The sequence below is a fragment of the Misgurnus anguillicaudatus genome, chromosome 20 (genome assembly GCF_027580225.2).
Source record: "Misgurnus anguillicaudatus chromosome 20, ASM2758022v2, whole genome shotgun sequence".
In the NCBI taxonomy this organism is placed as follows: domain Eukaryota; kingdom Metazoa; phylum Chordata; class Actinopteri; order Cypriniformes; family Cobitidae; genus Misgurnus; species Misgurnus anguillicaudatus.
Window position 1 is genome coordinate 5,163,948 of NC_073356.2, and position 15,054 is coordinate 5,179,001.

Sequence of the window (15,054 nt, forward strand, 5' to 3'; positions counted from 1 at the left end):
TCGTAGGTGTGACTTTCTGCTGCTGACTTTCTTGACACTTTAAACCGCTCTGCCTGGCTCTGTATCCCGCCCACTTCTTTTATTAACAGACTACATTCTGCGGCTATTATTTTTCATCCCCATTTCGCCTGTGTAATCCTAACATTTACAATGAAGTCTGTCTTTCTCCAAAATAATCAAGTAGCACAAAGGCGCACAAAGGCACAAAAAGTATCACACATGGTCCAATGACTTGAAATGGAAGTCATGTTTTTAGAACAGTTTTATAACAGATTAGCACACAGATATAGACGGTTTCATTGGAAGCACGTGATACACGTCTGGATCGAACCTTACTTCCGGTTTCGTTTTTTTAATGCTCTGACTAGTTGCTAAACTATTCTCTTGAACAAATGCCTCGTCGAAAATAACAAATCTTTTGGTTTCCTATCTAATCTATGTGTTGTTTTTTTGCTTGTTATATAAATAAACTACATTTAAAGAACTTTGTTGTTATTTATTCTTAGCGGAGTTTACCGGAAGCTACGTGCAGCCGCTTGGTTATGTTGTTACTGCTGAAACGGTCTATATGGAGACAGTCAGCAGTATGTGTTGTGGGTGAATGGATACTACTGCAGTTTTACTACATATAAAGCTTCTCAAACTGTCACATTATGTTTATTCATATCTCAGACACACAAAAATATTTCAGAAGCACACAAAAAAAGAATCAATATAGCAAACACATACACATGTTAATAATTAACATGGGTATATTTGTAACAATAGCCAAAAATACATTATATGAGTCAAAATTATAATTATTAAGTAAAAATCATGTTCCATGAAGATATTTTGTTCATTTCCTACCATAAATATATAAAAACTTTTATTTTTGCAAGTGGATGTTGTGCTAAGCACTTTTTACTTTAAAGGTGTTTTTTGCACCCTCAGATTCTAGATTTTTTTTAATTAGTTGTTAAAAATGTACAGTTTTTAAAAAAATTACCTTTTTTGACTTCAGTGTTTTTACTCTATTAAACAGAGTATTGCACCCTTAATGATGCACTGACTGCCATCAACTATGAGCACAGATTATCAATACAATACCAGTGTGTTTCTGACACGCATGCTCTCGCGTATATGTAGTGTTATCAGATCTCCAGCTTTTGTCTTGCCTGATGTAATTCAAAACTCACAGATGAACGGGTCATCACTGGTTGCAAAATGGTATCTAAATGAAATGTGTTACTTCTATGTATGTCCACCCATTCTTCATTAATTTTCTTCTGAAAATGATTACTTGAATGCTTTAATTGAAATCGAGGCCATTTTAAGAAATAAAACTTGACGTATATATTAAAAGGATAGTTCACCCAAAAATGAAAATTCTGTCATCATCAGGAAAAAAAAACTCATACAGGTTTAGAACAACTTGAGGGTGAGTAAATGAACACAAAATAAGATATTTTGATAAACGATGGTACGCACAAAGCTGTACATAACCATTGACTTCCAAAGTAGGAAAACAAATATGATGGAAGTATTGCGATAAATGATGATAAAGATATTTTGAGAAATGATGGTAAGCACACAGCTGATTGTAACCATAGACTTCTATAGTATAAAAACAAATATTATGGAAATATTTTGATAAATGATGAAAAAGATATTTTGATAAATGATGGTAAGCACACAGTTGGCGGTACCCATTGAATTACATTGTATTTCTTTTTCATACCATGGAAGTCAATAGTTACAATCAGCTGTGTGCTTACCATCATTTATCAAAATATCTTCTTTTGTGTTCATCAGAAAAAAAATCATACAGGTTTAGAACAACATGAGGATGAGAAAATTCATGAATTTTCATTTTTGGGTGAACTATCTCTTTAATGGTAGTATGACCTGTTATATGTCAAATTTGATTCCTAAGAAATTAGAAATTTTTGTTAAAGTGTAGGGAGAAAGGAAGAGGACTGTGAATCTCTATATGACCCCCTTCTCAAATTCTGGTTCAGCAGCAGCTTTTCATTCACAACATTTCTGTGTGGTGCAAGTTAAACAGGTCCTATTTTTATTTCAAAGGATAACAGCAGTTATTCAAAATAAACTCCTAGACCTAAGACCTGGTTTATATCCCCATCAATAATAGCCTGGTGCAACCAGACTCTCGTACATTCATTTCATTTGTACAAAGAGTCTGGCCACGCTCCATTGCAAAGCGTTACTTCCGTTAAGGAGGGTCCTCTGTTGAAGTCCTCTGTTGAAACTGGCATAACCAATCGCTAACGTTTGGTCGTGACGTATATCACTCAGTCTGGCGCACGACCTCAACATCTGCGTTCTTAGCCACTCCCCGATGTTCGCTGATTGAAACTGCAGATTTTTGCCGGAGAAAATGAAACTCTACACAGCAGTCCCAGACGTTCTTCTGAAGCGAAATGAAAATTAAGCGGAAGAACGTAGGAGGGCGGAGCCAGGCTACATCAATAATGCACCTTTAATGAATTTTATTGTGTCTCCTGCAGTGGTTCTGTCTCAGTCGATGTGTTTGGGTTCTTCACCTGCTATTGTTAAAATGGAGCCATTACCTGGTAGCATTTCTCACTGCACTAGCCCTTCGGCACAACCCCTGAGCAAACCCATTATACCTGCATCCACCCTGCCTGGCAACAGCTGCAATGAAATTGATGTAAGTTAGATTTTCTGTGTGCACTTCTCTAATGTATGTTGTTGACATAATCCTTGTATTAATACCTGCTAAAGCATTTCTATCTGCTGTTTAATACTCTGCTGAGTACTGAAAAGAGTTAAACTCTGGTAAATCTAACTATGTTCAATGTTATTTGAAGTTGGGTCTTAATTAAAGGACAAAACACCTGATTAGACTATTTTTTCAGGATGTTCTTGCGACCAGGTGGCAACTTGTCCACAACCCAGTACTGAGTCGCCCCCCGGTGGTTGTGGACCTGTGGACTACTAGAGTAACCACAGATTGATATCAGTTGGCTGGCCTTGATATGATCTCTAATGCTTTATAACCATGATGACCAATTATTTTAATGTTTAAAGCTAAAATACAGTCATTTTAATATTTTGGACCAGGCCATCATTAGATGAGGTTATTGCATAGAATATAAACAACTTTCTTATATGAAGAGTTTCGTTGCAAAACGAGATAACTCCGTTTTTTTAATTTTTCAGAAATCTTGTTTTTTTGGTTGTGCATTTTAATTAATATCAGTTGAACTGCTGTTGGTTTGTTTTGATTTAAACCTTCATAACTTACAGCTAAGTAGCACCATAAAACAAAATAATAACATAATAAAAAAACATGTTTTGACAAAAATGTAAAAAAAATGGATTTATCTCGTTTTGCAACAAAACTCTTCATATGCATTTTTTCTCAGATGAAGGTTCTGAAGAGGCAGCAGCGTATGATTAAGAACCGTGAATCAGCTTGTCAGAGCCGTAAGAAGAAGAAAGAGTATCTGCAGAACCTGGAGGCGCAGCTCAGAGAGGCTCAGCTAGAGAACGAGAGGCTGCGCAAAGAAAATCAAGCCCTGCGGTTGCGGCTTGCTGGGAAAGAGGTCCAGAGCTCAGTTTACCTTTTCACACCCATGTGACTTATATGTGAATTATAAACTGTCTCTCAATATGTAATGTTGTGTGTTATGAGACAGGCAGGTGAATCTGGCAACAATAAGAGAGCGGTGTGTGTCATGGTTTTGTTTTTCTTTATCACCTTTACCTTCAGTCCCATCAGGTAAACACTACATCTGCAAAGACACTATACATGTTAATAAGATATTGACAAGTACACAAATGTATTTTCTGTGCCACTACTGATTCTACAGCACCACAGCAAATTAAATAAACCATTAAGAGAAATTTATCTCACCTTTCCACCTCTAAATGCTAACCAGCATACATGCTCAAAAATGACTGTTGTAGAATGTCTACATCTGCTTGCGATGACATTTTGTTTATGTCTATATCATACAGTCTCAAAGACAGGACTCTGGATGCTGGCTTAGAGGATGCAGGCGTGCCACTAACAGGAAGACACTTGCTGGAATTTGAGAAACCTCGGAGGTCAAACATTAAGCTAATGAGTGAGAGAACGGAGAAGAAGCTGGACAGAGAAGATCGATGGAGGAAAGAACTGGAAAAAGAGTCTGAAGTGTCATATCAGTTTAGGTGAGATTGACTATGCACACAAACACACACACACTTACTGTATAACAATTACTGAGGCACTTTACACTTGGCATTAAAATGCGTTTTTGTCGATTGGATCACAAGTGGACGAGATTAATGCCAGGTGTAAACGGTGTTCAAACGTTTTGAGCTTGTCCACTTTTAACCACATTCAGAGGTAGTCGAAAACACTTTTGATCGGATTGCTTTTGTAGTGTAAATGCACATGTGGTTGAATGTGTTCGAACTGCCACAGGAGACCGCCTTCTCTCTGCCCATCTAATCTGAGGTACTGAGCACAATGTTTTACTTATGGCGCGAAAACACGGTGTACAGATCTATTTTTAGCCTTTCATTGATAAAACTAAAGAGTCTGATCTCCGCAGTTTCATTTTGCAAGCATGTGAAAGTTGTGCGATCTTATTTAATCAATTGCGCTGAAAATTCAGAGAAAGCTCTAACATATGCACGTACACATTTTGCGTAGATGGTACGCATTTAGACATCAAACTACGCTGCTACGATTTGTCACATCAAAATACGCAAAAGCAATTGATGGCTTTGAGTTAAACTTTTGCGCTCTAGGCAACTCGTCTATGGGTGTAACTGCATCGATCAGCAACCTTTTGGGAGAAGAAGACTTTGACCAATCATATCGCTAATTTTAAACTCTTCAAATCTACAAATGGAGAGCTGGGGACCCCTCCCTGCCCATCTTCATACTGTGAGTGGTTTTACAAGGGAGGACGGTTCTAAACACCGTTTCAATGGTAAATGGGCAGGGTATAGGAATTGTGAATTGCATCCATTTTAATAAGCTTGCCAACCAGGGGCGTCGCTTCAAGTGTAAATCTGTTGTGCCTCAAGTTTAAGTTTTACGCCCAGTTTAAGTTTTTACTTTATTTGCCAGTATATTCATTTACATTGCTAATCGCGGCAAAAAAAGGAGCTATATGAAACGTAAACGCGTTGCAGTCGCATTTGACTTTAACGGAACATACAAACTGGCGTGGGCAAATCAATGTCCGCGTGCGTCTTTGTTTATTTTGGTAGGACGCAGCCGCCGCTCACTCAAAAGTCCATGTGACGGCACATGAAAAAAACATGACGAAACTAAAGCTAGTTTAATAATAAAATAATATCAATCTTATTCTGATTCGATCGTTCCTGTCTTCTGTAGATGGACATCAGATTTTTTGTGCAAAGCATGGAAATGGATGCAGAAAGTAGAGATGATGAGGGAGGTAAAACGAACTATATGCTCAGCCAGTCAAAACCATAGTCAAGTCTAGAGAATTGCATTATTGCTGAAAAAATCAACACTGTTCTTTATCATCAGATATGAAATGGCTGTTTAGTTCACTAGATCTACTTTAGGACACTACATAAATAGTTGGCATAAACACTATGCAGATATTCTACACAAACGAGCATGCACATAATGCTCTTTATTTTGGTAGCAGACAAATATTTTTATTGTAAATTCTTATAAAAGACTCATTATCATCAGTACTGTAGAATGCAAATCTGCTTACATGCCATTTATGCTTTAAAACACATTAATAATGTTTATGGTAGGTATGTTAAAGAAATAGTAGTGGGAGGCCTGTGCCCCAGTACAGCTTCATGTCAATGGCCCTGCTGCAAACTTCTAGAAAATAAAGTACAACCATCCTTACGTGACCCAATGTTCCGTCTTATGTAGAAAGACATAGACAAGCCCTTTGTCTTTTCTGTTATTTATACAATATAATGTTAATTGTCAAAAAGGATATAGAATGATATTTGTTGATTCTTTGTTATTTAAAATGCCCTATGTATTTAAAGGGATAGTTCACGCAAAATTGAAAATTCTATCATTATTTACTCACCCTCATGTTTTTACAAACCTGTCTTTGTTTTGATGAAAACGGAGGAAGATATTTTGAGGAATGTTTGGAACCAAACCATCCATGAGCCTAATTCACTTCCATGGTATGTAGTAGTTTTTTCCTACTATGGAAGTGGATGGGGCTCATGATCTGTTTGGTTACAAACATTCCTCAAAATATCTTACTTCTTGTTCATCAGAAAAAAGAAATTTATACAGGTTTGTAACAACAAGTTTTTGGGCTGAAATATCCCTTTAAAACATGCCATAGCTCTTATTTGCCAATACAATTTTCAATAATGTTCAAGTTCTGTTTACGAGACATTTTTGGGGGGATTTTTAGATACCTTATGCCAAATGTCTTTGAAGTTTATCACCACTGTGACATACTATATTGCCTTTTCATTAAAAGAGTTCTTCATAGTCTACTTGTATGTTGAATAATTAGATATGGTGGTGAGTGGGAACAATGGCCCTCATTTATCATTCTTGCGTAGAAACGGGCTTATATGTTGGCGTAAGATTATGCTTACACTCCTCTCACCGCCTGATTTATAAAGTTTTACGTACCATTGATATTCAGGTGTAAGCAATACCTGCCCTTCATTAATGCCGCGTCATTAGAATAACACGCCCATGTAAATTCAAGTCTCCACCTCCCCCACGCCCTCATTTTACGACATTAACACACGAAAGACGGCAAAGAAGAGAAACCAGGGAAGTGGAAAGAAACAAAAATTTTTATTTGGGAGTTTAAAGAGTGGGATTAAAGACACAGTAATAATTGCATGACAATTTGTAATATTTGTATTTTTTATTATTATTAATTACGCTTATTGATATTTAGAAGATTATTTATTATTATTATTATTATTTACTGTTGTCTACATCTAAATTCTATGTCTGCTTAATGGTTCGGTTAAGTTTTTTTCAAATAATATTTTAAAATGATGTAGTAACTTTTGTAGTGTGTTGTTCTGTATTTACATACAGTTGTTTGTTAGCTAGATCCAGTTTGATACGGAGCTCCAGATATAATTCAAATTAACAATTTGTTTCCACGACATCCACATGTTTTACTAGGCTAATTCATAATTTGAAGTAATAATAATTGTAATAGTAATTATGAAATATTATTATAATTAATTCCAAGGAACAAACTGTTGAATATTGGGAACGAATTCTAAATTTATGGCCATACTTTAGACTAAATAAGAAAAAGAAGTGTCCATAATGTAGCATTAAAGATAATTTGTGGCCATGATTTTGTCCGCATGTCATCATGATCGGATTTATGGCTCCATTCAACACAAGCATTTTACCTTACCTATTAATGTGTAGCTATTTATTTATCATCGAATTGTATGTAACTAGCTTACCTTTTGATGCAATATTACCATGTTTTCGTAGCACATCCTTGTGCTTTCTTGCAATGTGCCGCTTCAGATTCCAGGATGAATATTTGCTAACTTTTACAGTCTCTTGAGCGTGCCGTACGCCCATGGCCGGATTACCATATGGGCAAATGGGGCAGTTGCCCCGGGGCCTCCGGCCACCAGGGGGCCCCCGACGACATGTAATGTAACGTGCATTTTTTACATTTTTTTTTTCTTTTTTTTGTACAACAACATCAAATACAAAAAACCCATTTTGTACAAAAAACTTATTTTGATGTAATGTGCATTTATGCCACATAAATAAATTAGAATGTGCAAGTCAACAATCCAATGTTTACACACTCACTATATAAGCGTGACAAATTGACCAATTAAATAGTGTGAATATTTTCTACCAGAAGACATGCCCTTTACGATTGGTACAATGGTATGGGAGGGCGGGTTTAAAGTCAATTCTTCACAAAATTAAGAAAAAAAAACGTAGCTAGACCGCAAACCAGAAAACATAATGGATTGATGCATTCCTACCAGAAACATTAAACGAAAGCAAAAAAAGGAGAAAGAAGCTAGAGGAGCAGCTCTTTTAGTGTGCCTTCTATCGACAGCTTTTTTAAAAAGGAGGTTGCTAGTTGCTCGTTAGAGAAGGCACCTGTTGCTAATGTTAGCAATGAGGCTGACTGTGAGACCACCAGTCCCGCTTGCGAGCCCGAGCCGCCGGAGAGTCTCTCGCCACCACCTGGAGCAAGCAGTGCTACATGCGACACGGTCCCAGAGGTTAGTGCCAACAGCTCAACACAACCGGTGTAAATCTCAAGTTTAAATTTTAGCAGTTAACTAGTGCAATCCTTTGCAAAGACAATCGCGGCAAAAACAGGTCTATATGAAATGTAGTTACCCAATTTACGCTTGTAAAAGCGACAAAGCAGGCGCATTGACGCGTGCACGCACATATCCATGTCCGCGCGCGTCTTTGCGTTCATCAGCGCACAACCGCTTTCAAAAGATGACGCGCCACGCGAGTGAGTTAGCTTATGAAAACATGACGAGACTAAAGTAAGTTTCTAATAATAATAATCTTTTTGATTACTTGATCATTATTGGCTTCTGTAGATGTACATCAGAAATGTTTTGTGCAAAGCAGGGAAAGGGAAGCAGAAAGGAGAGATTATGAGTTTAAAGGGAGGTAAGACAAACTACATCCTCACCCTGTCAGGTATCAAACATTAGAAGAAATATCTCGGGAAAACCTCTTGTCAAGTCTACAGAATTGCATTGTTGCTGAGAAAATCAACACATGTATGTGTTATACTGTTCTGTATTTTCAAATGAATTTAATATTTAGTTTACTAATATTTAACTCTAGGACACTAACTTGCATAACAGTTAGCAGTAACTATGACTGAGATTATTTAGTATAGCAGTCAAAAAATGATAAAATTGCTATCATTGTATAATGTAGAAAATATTTCTCTGCTGTCATTATTTCCAAACATGCTATGCCATTTATGTCTCCAAACGTGTTAATAATGTTAGGTATGATGAAGATTACAATTGTATATATGTATCTTTCGCAGTAACTGTTGCACTGTAGAATAGTGGGTTAAGCAAAAGACATTGTATAGAAGTGTTGCACACTTCTTGCACACAGCAGGCTTTCAAAAAAAGTCAGCAAAAAATGGGGGGCCTGTGCCCCAGTAGAGCTTTATGTCTAGCAACGCCCCTGCCTAAGACTTTTTTGAATCGTTTTCGCAAATACAAAGAATAAAAAACAAACTCAGAACAAGTACATTCTAAAGCATAGAATCATACTGTGTATTCCTTTTATATTGTATATTAAAATTGATTTAATACCTAATTACATAAATATTGTGTACTTTTACTTTTCTGGAGTAAAAGTAAAAAAAACCTAGATGTTTAATGTACTTAAAGATTAAATATAAACCAAAAACTTGAAATTATGAAATGTAGTGGAGTAAAAATTAAGATAATATGCTTAGGAATGTATGTTTTCAAAGAAAAACACTGATAAAATACGAATACTTAAAGTATTTTTACTTTCTACATAAAAGTAAACTTAGTAGCCTAGTGTCCGCCTCTGGAGTTGATAGGAAGAGGGGTGGGAGGGGCCCATGATGTCTTTGTGCCCAGGGGCCCAGAATTTGTTAATCCGGCCCTGCGTACGCCAACGTCCATATTGATAAATCTCAAAGTCACCGTGGTTTTGGGTGTACGCCAGGTGTACGCTGGAAATTTGGTGTACGCACTTTTGGGCCAATGTGCTTTGTAATAAGTTTTGATGAGTGAACTCAATCAATACTGATCAGCAAATGTGCCCGACCTCGTGCCGTGCTGCTCCGCTACAGTAAGGGGCTGATCACACCAAAAGCGTTTATGGCAGTTGCAGACGCCTTTTTTTGAATGATATTCTATGGGCAGGGAGCGTTTGCGCACTGTTTATGCGCGCCGAACGGCTTGTGTTTTTTGCCGCCAACCGCAGCACGCATTTTTGAAGGAGCGCCGAGACCGGAGAAGCGCCTGACGTCATTCGCGTCTTTCCATTGTCCAATCGAATGAGGGGAGAGGCGGGCCTTACGTTGTGGTGAGGGAAGTATACAGTTGCTTTGAAGAACCGGACTCCACTCGCTCACTCTCTCCTGCGTGTTTGTGCACCTCTCACCCTCAAACAAGGTCAGAGCAAGCGCCATCTTTTTAAAGTTTCTGCTAATATGACAGTAAACAGCAAAAGAGCGCTCACGCTTCAACATTTGATTGACAAGACAGCTGACTCGGTGGTTGCCTGCAATATAAAAAGCCGTGTCACACTGCTCTTTTTTCTAAAAAGGCAGTGTGTCGCGCCTTGCGTTTCCAAGCGTTTAAAGCGCTTTTGGTGTGATTAGCCCCTGAGTTGCTACTCAACAAAGTTTTCAAAGGTTGGCAGGTCTGCAGCATGTTTACTTACAACACAAGCAGCGGATTCCGACATAATATTAGTTTGCGTCCTTATAACTCATCATTACTTCCACTCATGTTTAAATGACAGCAGAAAGACTCGCCCACAGTCTCGATAGACCACCCTTTCACAGTATTCAGGACAGAAGCAGTCAAAAGTGGACAAAAGAAACGGATTTAAATACCAAGTGTAAACGTGATGTGTCTCTCTCGTTTACTTGTGATCCCATCAACGAAAACACATCTTAATAACAAGTGTAAACTTGCCCATCTATGAGCTTGTATGACCATTTGTTCTTTTTACAGGAATCAGAGTGGTGAGTTCACCGAGGTAAAAGATTTGCTTCTGCAGGATTTAGATCGATACTTGTCATCATCTGACTGCAGACAGTTTAATCGCTCTGAATCACTCAGGTCAGCATATGCATGTCATTGATGGCATTTCCCATCTCTATTAGAATAGATTACACTTGATAAGATAGATTTTTCAGAAAGATGCTTACATAAACATTATGCTTATTCTGGGTGGTTATTTTTTTAGGTTGGCAGATGAGTTGCGTGGATGGGTCCATCGCCATCAAATCAACCGAAAGTCTGATGGAAAATCAAAGATTGTGAAAAAGACAAAAATAGCCCAGGTGTGAAACAACAAATTATAACAAAACTGTCTTTAATTTTAGATTATTTGCTTAAATTACAACTTTGCACACAACTTTTCAGACTGCTTTAAGTGGATTCATTTTAAACAGTTCTCCAAGAGTTTTAATTTATTATGGACAATTGTTAGCTTTTGCCTTCACTATTTCCTGGGAACTCAAGCTCCAATTTCCAAAGATATACACAGAAATAGCAATTTTTCATATCTCCAAGACCTACTAGGTGGTGTTGTGACAAAACCATGCATGCACCCTGAAGTCATGACTGTAATGACATTTCAACATGTCACTTAAAAAAAAGGTTTGAAGATAAATGTATAATAACGAATGGGCCCACCTGGGGGTCAGTAACATTTTTTTAAATTACTCTCACTACTATTATTCATGGTGATGAATTATAAAAACTACACTCTTAGAGCTTTCCAATGATATATAGTTTGTCATGTTTGTTTAAGTTTTAAAATTGCCTATTATCGGTTAAATAGTAACGTAAAAATGACAGTTAAATGGGTTAATATAGGATTTATATTAAAACATGTTATTTTTTTAAGTTAAAAGGAAAATGCAGGTGCAGGTCAGTCATGCTCATCACCTATTGTTGAATTATATTTTTATCAGCAAAAAGCTCAGCAAAGGAAGACAAACATTTCCAGGTACCTTCCAATTCAAGCTCATCGTTCAATTGAAAGGTAACACATTCATGTCCCAGCAGCCTTTGAACGAAATATATTAAAGAAATATTGCATGACTAATGGAGATTTTTTGCTTGTTTGTTCTCTCAGTCAGTTGCAGATGTTGCCAGGACCAGAGATCAGCTACAGTGATTTTCTTGATGCTATTGATCGGCGCGAGGACACTTTCTATGTTGTTTCATTTAGACGGGTAAGAGCACAAGTTCTGTATGTTACATATTGCTGTGTTGTGGGCTTTAAATGTGTGGAGAGAAATGTAAATGGTAAAAGGTTTAACAACATTAAGGGCCCTATTTTAACGGTCTAAGCGCATTGTCTTAAAGCCCACAGCGCAACGTCTGAATGGGCGTGTCCGAATCCACTTTTGCTAATTTAACGAAGGGAAAAATGGTTTGTGCGCCGAGCGCATGGTCGAAAAGGCTTGGTCCTATTGTAATAGGAGTATTTTGGGCGTAACGTGCAATAAACCAATGATAGTCTCAGCTCTCATCCCCTTTAAAAGCCAGTTGCGCTGGTGCTATGTCTAATCCCTATTTAGATGACGGACTTTGTAAACTGAAAAACTAAGCGGAGGAAGAAGATCCCCAGTTTAAGATTAATGTTAAATAATTGTGTTGTTTTTCACTTGTATTGAAATAGTTCTTTTTTTTATTAAAACCTTTAAAAAATCGTTTTCTTTTAGTCATGGAAGTAAAAAAGCAGGCTTTTAATTGCTTTAAATGTATGGCTATCCAATATCATCAAAAAAGAAATTACGTAAGTATGTAAGATAAGGTTTGTACTCTATAAATACTTTATTTGTAACAAACAGAATTTACAAACGGCTCTCCGCACGTTTCAGCACTTGGACAGTGTTTTTTTTAAGCAAAGAGTTTTTTTAAGCATTACTTAAAAATGTCTCTCATCTCACCATATCCACAGGTACAGAGTCATCATATACAATAAATCTGTGAGGTAGCATAAAAAAAAAAAAAAAAGTAAAAACAGATGCATTTATTTAAAGCAAAGCATTTATGTACTTACCAGGCTACAGGTGAAGCAGCTCTTTGCACCTTCTAACGTCTCATAATTGGTCCTCATTTATGTCCAAGAGACTCAATAATTATCTTTTACATTCAATCCTTTAATCTTTCATATTTAAAAGCGTTTTTGTGCTGCTGCATATTCATGTACTATGTGATAAGCAAACCCGCGTTGTCCTCCCGTTTATAGGCGTATATTACTAATGTGCTCTTTAAAGCAACACTATGTAGTTTCCATGTAAAAATGACTTACAGCTCCCCCATGTGGTTGAAAAGCGCAACAGTGCCTGGTAGGGGTGTAACGGTACGCAAAAATCACGGTTCGGTGCGAACCCCGGTTTTGAAGCCACGGTTCGGTTCATTTTCAGTACAGTAAGGGAGAAATGCAAACATTAAACTGCAGGTTGTTTATTACTATAAACTTTTTTTTACAATTTGTTTACACTTTTTTAAACACTTTTTATTAAAATATAACACATAAAATATATATAAAAATGAAAAAATAATAAATAAAATACTACTGCAAAGTTCTTTTTTACATTATTTTATAACAGAAGGTAACTCTTTTCTTAACCTTCTCTTAAACTTTTTCTACTAAAACCTTGAACTAACAAATTCAATTCCTGAATACATTTATGAACTATTAGCCTACATTTTTGCCACCAAAAATTTTCTGTTTTGATTTATTTTGGATTGTTTAACTCACAGAATTGAATTGGCTATGTACCATCTCTGTATAAAAATAATATTACTGCTCTATGTGTAACTGCATAGCAAGCAACATGATGATATACTTATTATACACTCATTTTGAGATTAGTGAGTTGCATACCTAGCCATCTTTGATCTTTTGCATGTTTCTCCTAATCTTTGCTTGTGTCGTCAATGTAAGCTGTAACGAACCCCTCCGCAGCTGAGTGACAGCTGAGTAAGCCCGGGTTACAGCTCTTCTCTGTCCCGACCAGCTGATCGCATTGGCACAATGATATGATTGACGTGATGTGCAGATGAAAAATCTGATCACGCATTCCTTATTCTCGCTGTCACAGAAAGCGCGTCTCATGAATGCGTAGCAACGAAAGACGTGCATCCTCTCACGCACCCTTGAAAGAACAAAGCAGCGCGTTGACACGCGTTTAACATGCGCTTTTAGATACGACACGTAAACGTTTAAATCAATAATCAAACGGATATACAACTAAGTAAATAAAAATCTTTCTGCGGGCCGAATTATGTTATATGTTTGACAGAAGACTTGCGCTGAACGCGGAGACTTCCGCCACTTAATATGTTCGTGCGGAAACGCACGTATTATGTTCCGCACAGGCGCACACAAAATGCATTCGGCCTTTCGGTGCACGTGTGGACCGTGCCGAAAGCCCTGAACCGAAACGGTCCGGTTTGAATACACGTACCGTTACACCCCTAGTGCCTGGTATCAGACACTCTTCTGCAGGAAGGGGCGGGCTGTGTTTCCTACCCTCCACCGCCACTTTCAGAGTGTGCTTGTAGCAGCTAGAAGGCTGCTCAGGTTGCAGCAACAGTACAATTTGTCCAGTTAAAAGTTGTTCTATCACTGAAATAATTTTAGAGACCTTATTTAAAGGTAAAAAAAAACTACATAGTGTTACTTTAAATAACAAAAAACATATTGGTCAATGGCGTAGTCTATTTTAGTTGCCTCAAAATAGCAACGCGCCAACAATGCGCCTGAACACACCTCGTTTTCAGACCAGAACGCCCATGGGCGCAAAAGGGGGCGCAAATGCATTTGCTATTTAAGCAACGTGCCGCTAAACGTGAAAATTATAATTGCGCAGGGTGGAAACTAGGGAAAGACACTTACGTTGCGCATTGCGCTGCATTGAGCCGGGTGTATGATAGAGCCCTAAGTGTAATTTATAGATGTGCGTTGGTTATAAGGCGTAGTGAGTAGGCTGTGCGTAGCCTGACGCTCACCTCGCCAAAATTTTAACAACGTGTCTGTCTACGCAATAATGCATTACACGTGTGGATACTACCTACTAGTGGTCTGCATGTGTAATTGCATGTCGATGTGGACGACGATGCAGAAATATACAGTGGCAAGAAAATGTATGTGAACCCCTACGAAAAAACTGGTTTTCTACTGTGATTTGCCATAAAATGTGACTGGGTCTCAACTGGGTCGCAGCAATGGACAAGCAAAATGTGTATAAGCTGACAACACACAAATAAATCTAGTTTCTTGTGTCTTTTTTGTAAACACCAATTAAATGTTCACAGTGCTGGAGAAAAATGTAAGTA

The 15,054-nt window shown here is 37.5% G+C and overlaps 1 protein-coding gene across 2 annotated transcripts in view; it reads left to right on the forward strand.

The window, feature by feature from the left end:
* atf6b (activating transcription factor 6 beta) overlaps window positions 1–15,054 on the forward strand; it is a 40,323-nt gene that overhangs the window by 16,485 nt on the left and 8,784 nt on the right. For both annotated transcript variants that reach the window (XM_055219932.2, XM_055219933.2), the window contains 8 exons: window positions 2,511–2,674; window positions 3,393–3,572; window positions 3,666–3,748; window positions 3,988–4,182; window positions 10,705–10,812; window positions 10,940–11,036; window positions 11,673–11,743; window positions 11,837–11,936. In XM_055219932.2, the coding sequence (XP_055075907.2) occupies window positions 2,511–2,674; window positions 3,393–3,572; window positions 3,666–3,748; window positions 3,988–4,182; window positions 10,705–10,812; window positions 10,940–11,036; window positions 11,673–11,743; window positions 11,837–11,936 (998 nt within the window). The remainder of the gene's footprint in view (window positions 1–2,510; window positions 2,675–3,392; window positions 3,573–3,665; window positions 3,749–3,987; window positions 4,183–10,704; window positions 10,813–10,939; window positions 11,037–11,672; window positions 11,744–11,836; window positions 11,937–15,054) is intronic.